The sequence below is a fragment of the Musa acuminata genome, chromosome BXJ3-2 (assembly GCF_036884655.1).
Source record: "Musa acuminata AAA Group cultivar baxijiao chromosome BXJ3-2, Cavendish_Baxijiao_AAA, whole genome shotgun sequence".
Lineage (NCBI taxonomy): Eukaryota > Viridiplantae > Streptophyta > Magnoliopsida > Zingiberales > Musaceae > Musa > Musa acuminata.
In genome coordinates, this window is record NC_088350.1 from 32954564 (window position 1) to 32968089 (window position 13526).

The 13526-nt window shown below is 40.6% G+C and overlaps 2 protein-coding genes, 1 long non-coding RNA gene and 2 other non-coding genes across 7 annotated transcripts; all 5 read right to left on the reverse strand.

The window, feature by feature from the left end:
- On the reverse strand, nucleotides 1-2144 carry LOC135631352 (uncharacterized). The gene is made up of 2 exons (XR_010494364.1): nucleotides 1898-2144; nucleotides 1-1755 (listed from the first exon to the last, which is right to left on the reverse strand). It is a non-coding gene; the product is annotated as an uncharacterized LOC135631352 (long non-coding RNA).
- Nucleotides 2145-2836: 692 nt separating this feature from the next.
- On the reverse strand, nucleotides 2837-8517 carry LOC103974507 (patellin-6). 3 transcript variants are annotated; one of them, XM_065140323.1, is made up of 7 exons: nucleotides 5406-8517; nucleotides 5237-5308; nucleotides 4532-4823; nucleotides 3755-4459; nucleotides 3552-3676; nucleotides 3339-3480; nucleotides 2837-3264 (listed from the first exon to the last, which is right to left on the reverse strand). In XM_065140323.1, the coding sequence occupies exons 4-7, from the start codon at nucleotides 4394-4396 to the stop codon at nucleotides 3004-3006; spliced, it is 1170 nt and encodes a 389-aa protein (XP_064996395.1). In that variant the 5' UTR covers nucleotides 4397-4459; nucleotides 4532-4823; nucleotides 5237-5308; nucleotides 5406-8517; the 3' UTR covers nucleotides 2837-3003. The 3 variants fall into 3 exon arrangements, with proteins under 3 accessions (XP_064996395.1, XP_064996396.1, XP_018676067.2); XM_065140324.1 differs by having other exon boundaries at nucleotides 4526-4823; XM_018820522.2 differs by lacking the exons at nucleotides 5237-5308; nucleotides 5406-8517 and having other exon boundaries at nucleotides 3755-4733.
- A 1003-nt stretch (nucleotides 8518-9520) lies between these two features.
- Nucleotides 9521-10346, reverse strand: LOC103974496 (uncharacterized). Its single transcript, XM_009389351.3, has 3 exons — nucleotides 10161-10346; nucleotides 9863-10063; nucleotides 9521-9700 (listed from the first exon to the last, which is right to left on the reverse strand). Exons 1-3 carry the CDS (start codon nucleotides 10269-10271, stop codon nucleotides 9665-9667), a joined length of 348 nt encoding a protein of 115 aa, XP_009387626.1. The 5' UTR covers nucleotides 10272-10346; the 3' UTR covers nucleotides 9521-9664.
- A 420-nt stretch (nucleotides 10347-10766) lies between these two features.
- Nucleotides 10767-10837, reverse strand: TRNAG-GCC (transfer RNA glycine (anticodon GCC)). The gene has a single exon. It is a non-coding gene; the product is annotated as a tRNA-Gly (tRNA).
- Nucleotides 10838-10910: 73 nt separating this feature from the next.
- TRNAG-GCC (transfer RNA glycine (anticodon GCC)) lies at nucleotides 10911-10981 on the reverse strand. The gene has a single exon. It is a non-coding gene; the product is annotated as a tRNA-Gly (tRNA).
- Nucleotides 10982-13526: the final 2545 nt, after the last annotated feature.

Below are 13526 nucleotides of genomic sequence, written 5' to 3' on the forward strand. Positions count from 1 at the left end.
CCTGGAAGCCAAGGCTATCTATCATGACTCTGCAGATAGCGGCCAAGGAAATTGAGATTGTTACATGGCTGACCATAATCATCCATTCAAGATATAAGCCAAACATTATCTTGATCGAGGAATAAAGGATACTGGTGAATAGACTATCAAACGCAAGCAAAAATACAGGTTAGGAACACACAGAGGACCCAGTGAAGTGATATATCTATGAAAATTTGTTCGTTATCATAGCAAATTTATTTCTCAAATCGTTGTAAGTAACATCTTGAAAGATAAGCAGCATGGGAAAGATAGTCTGGATAGATTATTTGGCCTTGTATACCCTCTTAGCCATGACCAAGGCAACAACTGATTGGAAGAAAGAAATCATAGGCAGTAAATTTAATATCCACACAGAGAAATTTGTAGAATATAAGAAAAAATAAACATAAGTTATCATGATTATAACAACAATAATATTAAGTCATAATGTCCCAACTATTTGGGGCCGTCTATATGGATATTTTGATCTTCTTGTTTGAAATAAAAATATATAGTTCCTAAAAAAGATTTCTCAAGTCATTCTCTACCTCTCCTTGCAACACTAATTCTAATTGTCTCACTTGTTCTAAATATAGCATTTATATATCTCTTTAGCATATGTCCACACAACCTTAAACAATTCCGCATTTTATCCTCTATAAGAGCTACATCTAATTGTTGACATATGAGAACTTTTTTTTCTCTATCTTTCCTAATAACTCTATATGTTTATTTCAATAGTTTAATCTCAACCACATAGATTCTTTACAAACGAATACTAGAAAGGAATATCCGAGACCAGAAACACATGGACCAAGCCTCCAAAAAGGAATACTAAGGTAGTTTTTAAATCCTCTGTTAAAAGCCACACAAAGGACCTAAGATGCAACCACAGACAACTCTATATTTACCATTTATACCCTTGCATTCCTTATAAATGAACAGTCCATGAAATTGTCTGTAGATGTGGCAAGCTACAACAGCATATAAGACTAAATGATGTTCTAAAATGGTCAACTTTGGAACTGATTAGAGTTGATTTGGATCCAATCAGGCTGTAAAATGTACAATGTCAAGAAATAACTTAATTGATTTGGTTGACTGCTGATCCACATATGATCAGGAGAACAGAGCCTCAGCTAAAGTATCAACCTGTTTTTGTTGGATGCTAGAATCGTTGGTTTACATCCTGGCTTACCTCCATTGAACCAATACCTAATCTAGTTTTCTTTGGGTAATAATGAAGACTGCATCAGATTGATGCGAACCTCCCCATTTAAAAGTCCATTCAAGTTTAAGGCCATCATAAAAGAATTGTGCATATCAACCACAAAACAGATTGGTTAAACACACCAACCTCGGGGATGCCAATAGCTTTGTGAATTAGCATTCAGAGGTATGCTTTTGACTTTCAGGTAAGTCTGCATGTAGTCTTAACTAAGATTAATCATCCCAAAGTTGGGAAAAACTCCTCGGCCAAGCATATCATCAGTTAATTCAAGTGCATCTGCCACTCTTCTAATTTTGAGGAACACCAAACACACTAATCAATTCGGTATCAAGTATCGCTATCTGTGTCATACATCTAAATCTCCAATCGATATGAAGTTAGAGAACATCAAATTGTAGGTTCTGGAATCCGGCTAGCTTTTCCTAGCCCCTCAATTGCATGACAAAATGCCACACTACGTGGGTTCAAACCAGAAGCCATTGTCGATGTGCTGATAATATAATCTGCGCATCAAAGAATTAAAAGGGAGTTCTCCTTTCAGAACGACAAACTTGCAAGCCAAAAGTGAGACATCCGACACAGACAACACAAAGAGGATATCTCGAGTCTCTGTATTACACTAAGCTTCAATGTCCTCAGACTTACCGAACTGCTGTAGAAACTCGGCGGGCCCTTTCCAGATTGGGTTCAGCGCCGGTATTGTTCATCCCGAGCAAGACTTCTTCCACAAAACCTCGAGGAACTTCCTACTTGGCAAAGGGCTTTCAACATCACAGTTCCATGCTTCAACACAGGATGTCACCTCGGCTGCTGCTGCGGCCCAATAGGAGAAGGAAACCATCGCGGCGTCGCTTACATGGCTCTTCGAGGGAACCACCACGCGGCCATTTTGCATTTGTGTGGCATCAATGTAATTACGGATCGACGAAAGGGCCTTTTCGTTGCTAACTTTGCTTTCGTTGATCAGTGAGTGACCATTTTCTTGACGCAGTTGTTAAGCGATGAAAGGACTGTTCGACATTTTCTTGACGCAGTTGTTAAGTGATGAAAGGACTGTTCGACATCCGACTCATTGAGCGATAAAAGGGTCATTCGAACTGTATCAACTTTGACGTAGATATAGAGCGGCTCTCATATCTTGTTGTCACATTTCTCATCCACAATAGCCCCCTGTGGCTCCTAACGGTATCGCGACGATCACTACCAACTATAATATTAAAATTATTTTTTTAATTTATTATTTTTATATTTTTATTTATAAAATTAATAATATTACGATAAATGGATCTAAATATTTTATTTTCATAACTATAATATTTCAATATAAATTTTTTAAATTTAGGATATTTATTTTCATAACTATAATATTTTAATATAAATTTTTTAAATTTAGGAATCGAAATGCTAATGAGGTCTTACTACAGGGAATATGTAATTAACCCGCCATAAGCCATACATTGACCACCGCCTACCGTTCCCTCGAGAAGTGAGAACGGGCCCAACGTCCCCCGTTCCCCGTCGCCTACCATTGACCACCGCAACCACACCCTTTTAGATTGTCACTACTAAGAAGACAGACAAAGGTGTTTAATATTCATTCCATGCTGCGTAAGATATATGGGCAAAAGAGGCTACATTTCCTTATGATACACGTCGAGAGATTGAAGCCAACTCATGCGTACACTACCGTAAACGACCGAAATCAAAGCAAGCTGACGCAGTAGGCGGAAGAGGAACTCGAGTAACTGCAACTACATCGGTGGCTTGCGGACGCAGTATCTGTAGGCGGCCACCTTTCTTCTCCGGGAGTTGGTGTTGTCGATGGACAGCACCATTTTCCCTGCTTCCTTGGTGGTGAATGCGTCGTGGACCGCCTCCTCGGCGCCCGCCGGAATCCTCCTCGTCTTCTGCACGACGACCGTATAACTCCCCTCGTCGCTCGGCACGAACTCCGCGCCGTAGTCCACGTCCCACCCCCCGACGGCGACGTCCCATGCTATGGTTGCTCCTCCCTGACTCATCATTACACTACATTAAGATCTAAGCAAGGCATGCAACCATGGCGTTTATGCGTGTCTGGATATACCTCGATGCCGTCGATTTCGAGGTTTACTTGTTCTCCGCCCTTGATGGCGAACTCGGTGGCCGGCTTGGGCGGACCGTTCTGCAGGTCCCCCGGCCGGCTCAGCCCCCCGTACTGCACCGGCACGAACTCCGGCCTTATGAACCTGTGGCAGGAGTTGGTGTCAGCATCGGCGAAAAGCAGTGAGGAGGAGCAGAGGAGGTTTGAGCGAATCACTTGTAGAGCGTCTCCGCCACATTGCCTTCTCGGGCGATCACGAACTTGCTCTTCGTCCTCTCCGTCAGAAACGGGCTTATCATCGCGTACAGCACGCTGAAGTACCAGGGGACGTTGATAAACACCTGCGGTTGATGGATGCATGGTTGAGAGGATGAAGCAGAGGAGAAGCAACGGGGAAGAAGACCAGCCGTGCCACCGACCTTTCTGGCGACCATCTCGGGGTAGTTGTCCTGGAAGAGGGAGAGGATGTGGTTGGAGGCAGCGCGGAGCTCGCGTTTGGGCATGTCCTTGAGGTCGGTGACCTGGATGATGGAGTTGACGCCGCCGGGGCGGAGGTGGAGCAGGCGGACGCCGCGCTCCATCACCTGGACGCGCCACCGGAGGAAGCGCTGCAGCTTGTCGGCGTCGCCCAGCACGCGCTCGTACACCGCAGCGTCCTTGAAGACGCCATAGGCGTTGTAGCACACGGGGTGGCCCCGCCGGTCCCAGCCATGCATGTACGCCACCACGCCCTCCACCTCCTTAAGCCCCACCATCTCCTCCTCCGCCACCCCGTCCGCGCCGAACTCCCGCCGCCACTCCGCGCACCGCAGCAGCATGGCGTGCGCCTCCCCCACGTCGAAGTCGCGGGCCCGCAGGAACTTGAGGAGCACCACGTCCGCCCGCTCGTCGGCAGCGGCAGGGGCGATCGGGACGCCCCACATGGAGATGGGTTTCGGGGAGGCGGAGAGCAGCTGCTTGAGCTCCTGCAGGGCCTTCTTCTCGGCGGGCTTGAGGCTGGAGGCGAGGTAGGAGTCCTCCTTAAAGGAAGAAGAGCGTTGCAGACCGGCAGCAGCCTCCATAAGCGAGCTGAGCAGGTTCCGCTTGGTGGCAGGTTTCGGAGAAGCGACGGCCTCTGCGGTTGCCTGACATGGCTCCATTCTGTGAGACGAGAGAAGGAAGAGAGAGAGAGAGAGAGAGACAGAGCTCACGACAACCAGGGTCTTCTTGGGCGTGGTATATCTGTAGGCTTAGAGCTAACTACTGCTACCGCTTCCCACCACTTGAGGTTTTACCAGGTTGTACTGGTGGAGTGTGTAAGAAGGAAGAGGGAAGAAGAAGAGGAGGTGGGGAAGTTGAATGGAATTGAATGGTAGCGGCAAAAGGGTTCAGACATTATGATGGTGGCGTGATGGAAGACTTTTAGCTTTTATGACCTTTTTTGGAGCGGCTCAATGACCATGGCCGGCCCGTGAATAGTTTGATCTCCTCCGCCTTCTCTTTCCTCCTCTGCATTCACAAAGAAAGTACTTAAAGAACATTTTCAAATCCACATCGCTAAAACTGCTGATAAAAGACTAAATGCTACTTTGGCTAAAGCGAAAAATGGTGCTTTACCAGCAAAATAATATAATCATAGATGACAAGTTTCCTTGGTGATCGATCAACAACATTAACAAATGTGATCGAGTAAACAGTTGGTAATATTTTCTTCTTCATCGAGCTACGAAGCAAAATAGATTAGCTGATTTCGATGCTTGTCTTCTCCTCCAATAGATCTATTTTGCTTAATCTACCACAAGATCTTTGAAATCTCAGTATAATATATATGTTTCTTTTGATGCTAAGGTACAATAGAAGTAGTTGCACAAGGAAACAAGAAGACTGGGTGGGTGGGTCTTGGACGGGTGAATTGGACTGACCTTGGCAATGGCAAAGTGAGCTGATGGACCACCGGACTGCAGGACTTTGTGCGTCAGAAGAAGTCTCTTTTGCTGGCAGAACACAGGAAATCCAACACGGGCAGAGTGAGACACACAGAGAGAGTGGGGAAGGAAAGAGCTGAGACTGCACATGGGAAGTGGTACGTACCTGCAATGGCAGTGGTGCAGTGGGAGCAGCATCGCAAGGCACCGCTTGCTTTAAGAAGGCACCGCATGATATAAATCAGACGGTGGACAGGAGATCAACCTGATGGTACACCGCTCGTCCTGTGACCTCCCCTCCTTTTATTACTTGCTTTATACAGGGAAAGGGAAAGGGAAAGGGAAAGGGAAAGGGAAAGCAGGATGGAGACAGCACGAGCACTACGTGCTGCTTCGGGAAGAGGAATACCACTGTATTATGTTCATCATTAAACCACACCAAGTCACACGATGCTTTAGAGGGAGGCAACGACATGCCATCCATTAAAGGAGAGTATAGAATAGGAAAAGGACTTGTCCTTGTTCGAGGCCTCACTGACTCTGAAGCTTATCATAATAGCAATAAAGCAATAAATTGTTTGTTGCATTTGCTTTTCATTAGACTGATGCTAACTTCAAGTTGATCAACACTATTTCTAACTTATGGTATAATTCCAAGGAGTTACAATCTATGCTACCGTGATTACTGTATCAAGTGATTGGTAGTTTGTATACCATCTAGTATTATCATATGGTGGAATCCTGCTACAAACAATGTTCTGTACACTTGTTTTCTACAGCTAATTTCTGACACAGTACACTTGTCAGACAAACATTGACTACATTGAAGACCACACACACACACACACACACACACAGTGATGCTAAGTAGATTTTGAACATGAAAGGAATAGATTACATGGTATGCATCAGTAGTTCAGGCAATGAATCAAATTTGGACATACTAGAAAAATGTGACATTGGTTCCACAAGTCAGTATGAGAACCTATGGCATCCAGGATTAGCAAATTCAAATCAAAGATGATAGCATCAGTGACAGTCATAGATAGACCACTAAACTTATTTATGGTGATGAGATTCATAAGTAGAAATCTATTAACATCATACCTCAGATAACCTAAGACGAGCGAATTGAAGAATCCCCTTGCAACTCTCCTCCATAATTATAAGAATTCAGCTGGAAGTTACCCCAAAATACAATAAAGGAAAGACTACATATTGATGATGATATAATGGCAGAAGTTCATGTCATGCTATCATCCCAAGGAACTTATAGCTGTCAACTGTAATGAAATGAATCAGAAGGCATATATTTGCCAATCAATATTTAGTTATAGAAACTGCTAACTAAAATTTTGCTTTGATGCTAAGAGGCATAGTGAAAACTCCTACCTACTTTGAAGCTCAATTACCTCACACTGCATTGGAACCTAAGCATGTCACACACACACATCATAGATAAAATGCAGGTACTGCTTTTTAGGAAATAAATAAGAAATGCAATGCCAAGTACCAATTACATGCCACAGATTGGATACTAAAGCACAACTACAATCTTCATCTCTACTGTCAGTTCACTAGCGGCTAATATTCACAATATGAAGATTCATCAAGTCACTTAAATCGATATATGTATGATAATACATTGTTGTCATAGAAGAATTGCAAACAGTTTAATAATCTTGTGGCTAATATTCACAATATGTTACATAAAGACTGCTTTGACAAGTGAACTGTCTCTAACAAAGGTACAAGCACACATGTAGTCAAATATTTCGATCAAGTTAAATATCCTACATGATTTAAGACACTTGAGATTTGATAAGCCTCAACATGACCAGAAGACTCCTTTGATAAACACATGTTATGCACATAGTCAAATGTTTTGACTCTGCTAAATACCCTCAACATCTCATCAAAGCTCTCACTCTCAATACTTCAATCCAATGTTTCCTTGAAATCCATTCATTATCTTAAAGAACAAGTCAAGATACTAATGAACTCTGCAGTTTGAGACAATACCTATAGATTTGTATCTTATGCTTGGTGCAAATGTCATCTGTGGATGTGGATCGAAGAAAAAAGCATGAAGGGGTTACAATGGAATAAAAGAGAAACACTGTATCCCTCTTCTCTTGATGCTCAGCGGCATCAAATATTGATCACGGTGTCCAGTTCCCATACGAAGTAGATGCATAAAAAAACAAGACAAATAAGTCTTTTTAGGTGGCAAGTCCTCTTTGTTCCTTACATTCTATTTCTTGTTTGTTCTTCTCTATGCTTCTCCTTTTGCCCTCACTATGATCTCTACCTTCTGAGCCGAACTTTCTACTTGTGCTACTTTGACAGCAGGCATACTGCTGTTTGCTGTAGGCAACGTTGGCAGCCCTTAATTTGTTCTTAACTCTTTCACCCAGGTGTACATCCTGAATGAACAATGGGTTGAACCAATACACTTAGCTTGTTTTGGGATTAGAAAAATTTCTAAAACTAGTTCATTCATGGAGCTACCTGATTAACAACATAGATAAGCTCCTTCCCCTACTCCAGGATGCGACTGAATGTGTTCCCAGCATTAATGGGAGACAAGTTGAAGTCTGGAAAACTTTTCATGGATAAATCATGAAATCAAATCAAAGTATGATTGCATGCACACCTACCAATCAGGATAGCAGATCCATGATAGAAAACTGAGAGGGTAATAAGTCGATAATCGAATGTAACACTGGTTCAAAAGGCCCAATTAGAGGTTACATCTGCATTTTTCTAAAGCATTTAGGCCAACATTTAGCTAAATCATTTTCTTCAAGAATATTAATGAATCATAATAATGATAATAACATATAGTCTTTAGCCATTCAATGGACAAATAATCAACCACACTTAGTGCAAATATCCGAAGGACACTAATAAAATTTCTTACATATGTTCCACAAAGATGCATTAATCATAGAGAAAAGTAAGGCTCTGTTTGGAGAGAAGAGAAAAGATAGGTTCGTTATATTTCTATCTTTCTCTCCAAAACCCTCCACTTGTACAGAGAGAATAGGGAGTTTGAAGTGACGTTTATATCCTCCATTCCTCTCCACTCTCCCAAAATTTGTATGCAAACAAGAGCAAGTATTTTTTTCTTCTCCACTTGTTAAATTACTAAAACCAAATGACAGAAAGTATTCTCCACACTTCTCTCCATCGAGAAAAACCATAAATCATCATGTGCAGATCCTCTCATCTACTGTTATCAGTATATCCAAATTCATAAGCATCAAAAAGATAAAGCATAACATTTGCTACCAAATAACAATCGAGAAGCAGAATTTACTTGACAACCAGAACACAACAGATATTTTTCATAAATCATGGCAATGATTAAAGTAATACTCATAGTGCAAGAAAATATATTACTTTAAGGAAAAATCCTCATGAACTGAAAGTGACAATCAATCAACACATAATAGCATTTTAAGCAGAAGAGTTTGGACCAAAGATGAAGTGCATGCTTAAGGACTGTTTAGATGTAGCAGCTTTGATCAAAGCAAAAACTTTTAGGATTGTACTACAAAAGCTGGCATACTCGCTACAGTCTTCCACCAAAGCAGCTATAGTTTCTCCATTCTGCATGGTACTAGATGTAGACTGAGATGCTTGATAAAACATTAAAGCCATAAAAGAAAAATATCTAACCAATAGTAGGTAATATAAAGGGATAAAAGCTTATAAGAAAGAAGCTTGCTTTTCTGCCATCAAAGGCACATAATATACCATGTACTGTAAAGTGTTTCAAAATGTAACTTGTATTTTACAAAATCATAGTTATCAACCTATATACATCATCAGAATGTCCATGACATAGTTTTTCTCTTTTTGTGAAAGCTAGGATACAACAGAGCTTGCCTTGGACCCTGATGGATTTAAGAAATTGTCAACTTCAACTGTACCACAACATAACTAACTGCAATGTTTGTCAATTCAAATATCTGTTTTCATCCATTTTTTTCTCTTCCAGGTGTCTACAAATCTCTCGAGTGAACAATGACTTTCGGTAGAAATTACATACTGATTCCAAAATTTCTTCTTTTTATTTCACAATGCAATCTCAACCAACAAATAAACAAGGTTAAACTTGCCTAGCAAAGATGCATGTGTCTCATTTCTATGGATCCAGTTTAAAATATATAATCTAACAAAGGTCGTGTAAGCTAAGATGGAAGCCAAGTGCTGCCAAGAAGACAAAGAAAGGATTGACCAAACGCTACAGTTTAAGCAAAGATACCATGAAACTTAGCGAAAGTGCAATAGATCTGCATAGAGATGACAGATAACTTTGCCAAAAGTCACACACAGATCACACCATTATATTTATGACAACATGCATAGCATTTGACTCCAACATACTCGATTTAAAGGACCAAGGCCATAAAAACCCTAAAACGTCGACCCATTCCATCCAAAGTTCGAGCCCTGCAAAACACAACGAGATACACCATTAACAACATTAATTGCAAAAAAAAAAGAGTTAATTTTACACCATCAAGAATGGTGCTGAGGATGATGTAGGTGAGTCCTAATCAAGAAGGATCGCCAAAATCCCCAATTTGGCAGAGAAAGGACGAAACCGCCCACCTTGGTGTCATAAAACTTGAGGAAGAAGCGGGATTTGGGGACGGACAACTTGGTCTCCAGGATGGCCGCGACGGCGGCGCTCAGCTTCTTGTTGACGTCGGCGTTCAGGCCGCCTATGGAGACCAGCTCGCCGTACGCAGCGGGCTGCTCGGTTCCCCCGAAGGACATGGGCGCCGACCCTTTAAGGACTATCATCACATACTGCAACCAAAAGAACATAGCAAGAAACGTAGTCAGCATTTAGAAGGCAAGTACAAAGCGCGGAATCGAGATCGAGCAAATTGATGGGGGGACGGACGGCTTCGGGCTTGCCGATGAGCCTGGCGACGGTCTTGGATGCCTCGGAGAGGATAGCGGAGGTGTCGACGCCGTCGAGGCTCACGTTGGTGGAGAGGTTAAGGCACGGCATTCTCCCTTGCTTCGATTTCGTTCTCCTTCGCTTCTCGTTGGGGTTGACTCGGAGAAGAGATTGGGGGCGACGATAAAGTTTCGAAGATACTAGGTGTCAAAGAGGAGAAGGTGGACGCGTGGCGTTATCAGAACCGTAGATATTACGTCACGAACACGACGTTCGATGCAATCGTTAGCCGTTGGGAAGCTACACTGGTGCTTCCCAACCGGGAATCGATGCAAGAGCGGACTATATATATAAAATACATGAAATTGCACCAGCCGGGAATCGAACCCGGTCGAGACGGAGTGTAGCTTCCCAACCGGGAATCGATGCAAGAGCGGACTATCTATATAAATACATGAAATTGCGCCAGCCGGGAATCGAACCCGGTCGAGACGGTGGCAGCGTACTATTCTAGACCACCGGTGCTTCGCTGATAGTGGCGACATCTCAATCCACTTATCTTTAGACTTTTCAAACTGGTTTCCAAATTTACCAAAAAATTCTATATGCACCAGCCGGGAATCGAACCCGGGTCTGTAACGTGGCAGGGTACTATTCTACCACTAGACCACTGGTGCTTCGTGATTAGTGCAAACATTTTAACCATTTATTGTGTTTATATTAATTCAGATTCACACAAAAAATAGTATGTGCACCAGCCGGGAATCGAACCCGGGTCTGTACCGTGGCAGGGTACTATTCTACCACTAGACCACTGGTGCTTTGTTGATAGTGTAAACATTTTATTTTATATATATCTTATTATATTTTGCAATGTTGGATTCCCATCACAGTAAATTCTTATTGCACGAGCTGGGAATCGAATTACACGGTGACAAAGAAACATTCTACCACCAGTATTTCAATATTAAAGACTTAAAATTTGAAATTAACACCCAACTTAATAGAATTAAGGTTACATCAGATCAGAAGAAGATGGATATCAAATCCAATTCAACTTTTTAGTAATCATGCCAAGGTTTAAACCAAAAACCAATCCATCCATCGCAAAAGCAATTACAATCATCGCACGATGACAATATGGGGTTAAGAATGGCATAAATCATCAATCTATTCTCAAGATGATATGACCCAATTTATGCAATTAAGGTTGCGACTAAATCATACAACTAAAAACTACTCTTGTTAGATGATTAGATTAAAACACTCATCCAGCATTTTTCTCTCTTCCGTTCGAGCAAGCACAATGGATAAGTCATGTCTCAAGTAAAATTGACATCATAATATCCACAACAATCGACGACTTCAATCAATCACATTGATTTCGTAAAAAAAAAAAAAATCAGATTGACAACCGACTTTGATTTTTTATTATATAAAAAATAAAAGAAAAAGAAAAGAAAGAATGATTTTTTTTAAGAAAAAGTTGATTAACTATATTAAAGATTAAAAAACACTTTGAGCATCGTATGATGGGGATATAAACAAGAATAACTTTTGTATATGAACAAATACTAGAAGACCATAATATGCAATGGAATTAAATAGAACCAATCAAATAAAATACCAAGATATATGTGGAAAACCTCTTCGATGTGAAGGGTAAAAACCACGAGTAAATTAGAGATAATCCACTATGAGAATAATGAATATACAAATCTCAATCTCTTGCCCTAAACCCTAACAACAATCACAAGAGAATAATTGGGATACAAGGATCACGTCACTGCCTACAAGAGTCTACTGTAGATTTGATCTAATCTGAGATAAGAACACTGCTAGATGATTGAGAACAACCTCTCTGCGTTGTTCCTCCAAAACGCAGAGATAAAAAACCTCCACCCAATAGTGGATAAAAAACCTCAACCGAGAGGGTCACTTCCCTCTTAAAAAAAACAAACAAAAGACTGCTAGCATACCTGATTAACAAATTGATCTCCGCAAGATTTCGCATCCACTGGCCGAAATCCCTCAACTAAAACCGCTTGCTTGTATACTATACTGCAAGACTACATCCCCCTTTCGATCTCCTCCCCCTAAACCATCAAAAGAAAGATATTGATTGAAAGACAAATATAATAACAGAGAACGGAAGGATTCACACTTTCGCACATGCACGATAAAATTATATGAAAAAAAATATGATCACACATAATCATACCAAAAAGAAATATAACCTCACGCCACTCTCACATATTATATCCATTACTATGTATAAATCCTATAAGAAAATATCCAAAGAAAAAATATAAAATTATAATTATATCAAATCAAAGAATCATTTCTTCAAGATGATAACATTTCATATTTAACTTGAAAACATTATTTCTTTTGTAAAGATGAATCTTCAAAGATTTTCAATCATAACCATAGTTTGATTTTTAATTTTTTTTTCACATTTGTTTTCTTTTCCCATTGATAATCTGAAAAATTGTATCAGAACTATTCTAGATTAGAATTATTATAGATGTTACCATTTGACAAGATGCAAAACAGAGAAAAAGCAGATTGCAAGAAAGAGAAGAAGTTGACTTAGGTCCAAGCAAATACATAGCATAAAATATGCAATAACAATGTTGTATAAATCTGGATGGAAGTCAGTATCTTCATACTGCATATATTCTGATAGCAGTAGGATGGCTAATCAAGCAATCAACTAAAAATAAACCAAAAGTAACAAATAATGCAATGTGCAAGGTAAATGTAAGTTGATGAATTGATAATGACTCCAGAGATCAAAGCTAGTGACTTTGTACAATTCCAAAGTTAGATGTAAGATAGTACATCTCCTGTAAAACATTGCTGAAGAAAAGCAAGTAGCAGACTAAATTAATCAAGAAACCTGAAAACCTAAGATGCATGATATGCATTCTAAGAAAGAACACTGGTATAGGTTAATTTCTGATCAAGTTGACATAGGGCTTAGCATGTTTTACTCACAGCACTGGCAGGATATGAAGAGAAATCACACTGACTTTTCTTTGATAATCTGAAATAAAGATCAGCTCTTCCTTCAAAAGTAAAGCACCAGTGTAAGATATACAGACTAAGATACTGGTTTATGAATTAACAACAACCAAATCCTGTAAACTGTACGGTTTATAGTTATGTAACCCCGTCTGATATTATGGTATACTGTATCAGACTGACCAGTATTTTAAACAATGCAACATATGTCAGCCTTCTTGCTATTCCTGTGACACAAAGCCATCAAGATAACACCGCCACATTACTCCATAAACCCATCCTTTCTGCCATAGCTCTGGTGGGTGTTGAGACTTCCATTTTCTTGTATTCTCTTGGTAG

Excerpts from the sequence above, each read along its gene's own strand:
- LOC103974507 (XM_018820522.2), bottom strand. The coding sequence starts at position 4,474 with ATGGAGCCATGTCAGGCAACCGCAGAGGCCGTCGCTTCTCCGAAACCT. Across the intron at positions 3,677-3,754 it reads CCGAGATGGTCGCCAGAAAG|GTGTTTATCAACGTCCCCTG; the intron begins GTCGGTGGCACG and ends CATCAACCGCAG. Across the intron at positions 3,265-3,338 it reads TCGAAATCGACGGCATCGAG|GGAGGAGCAACCATAGCATG; the intron begins GTATATCCAGAC and ends ATGATGAGTCAG.
- LOC103974496 (XM_009389351.3), bottom strand. The coding sequence starts at position 10,271 with ATGCCGTGCCTTAACCTCTCCACCAACGTGAGCCTCGACGGCGTCGAC. Across the intron at positions 10,064-10,160 it reads TCATCGGCAAGCCCGAAGCC|TATGTGATGATAGTCCTTAA; the intron begins GTCCGTCCCCCC and ends TTTTGGTTGCAG. Across the intron at positions 9,701-9,862 it reads TCAAGTTTTATGACACCAAG|GGCTCGAACTTTGGATGGAA; the intron begins GTGGGCGGTTTC and ends TGTGTTTTGCAG.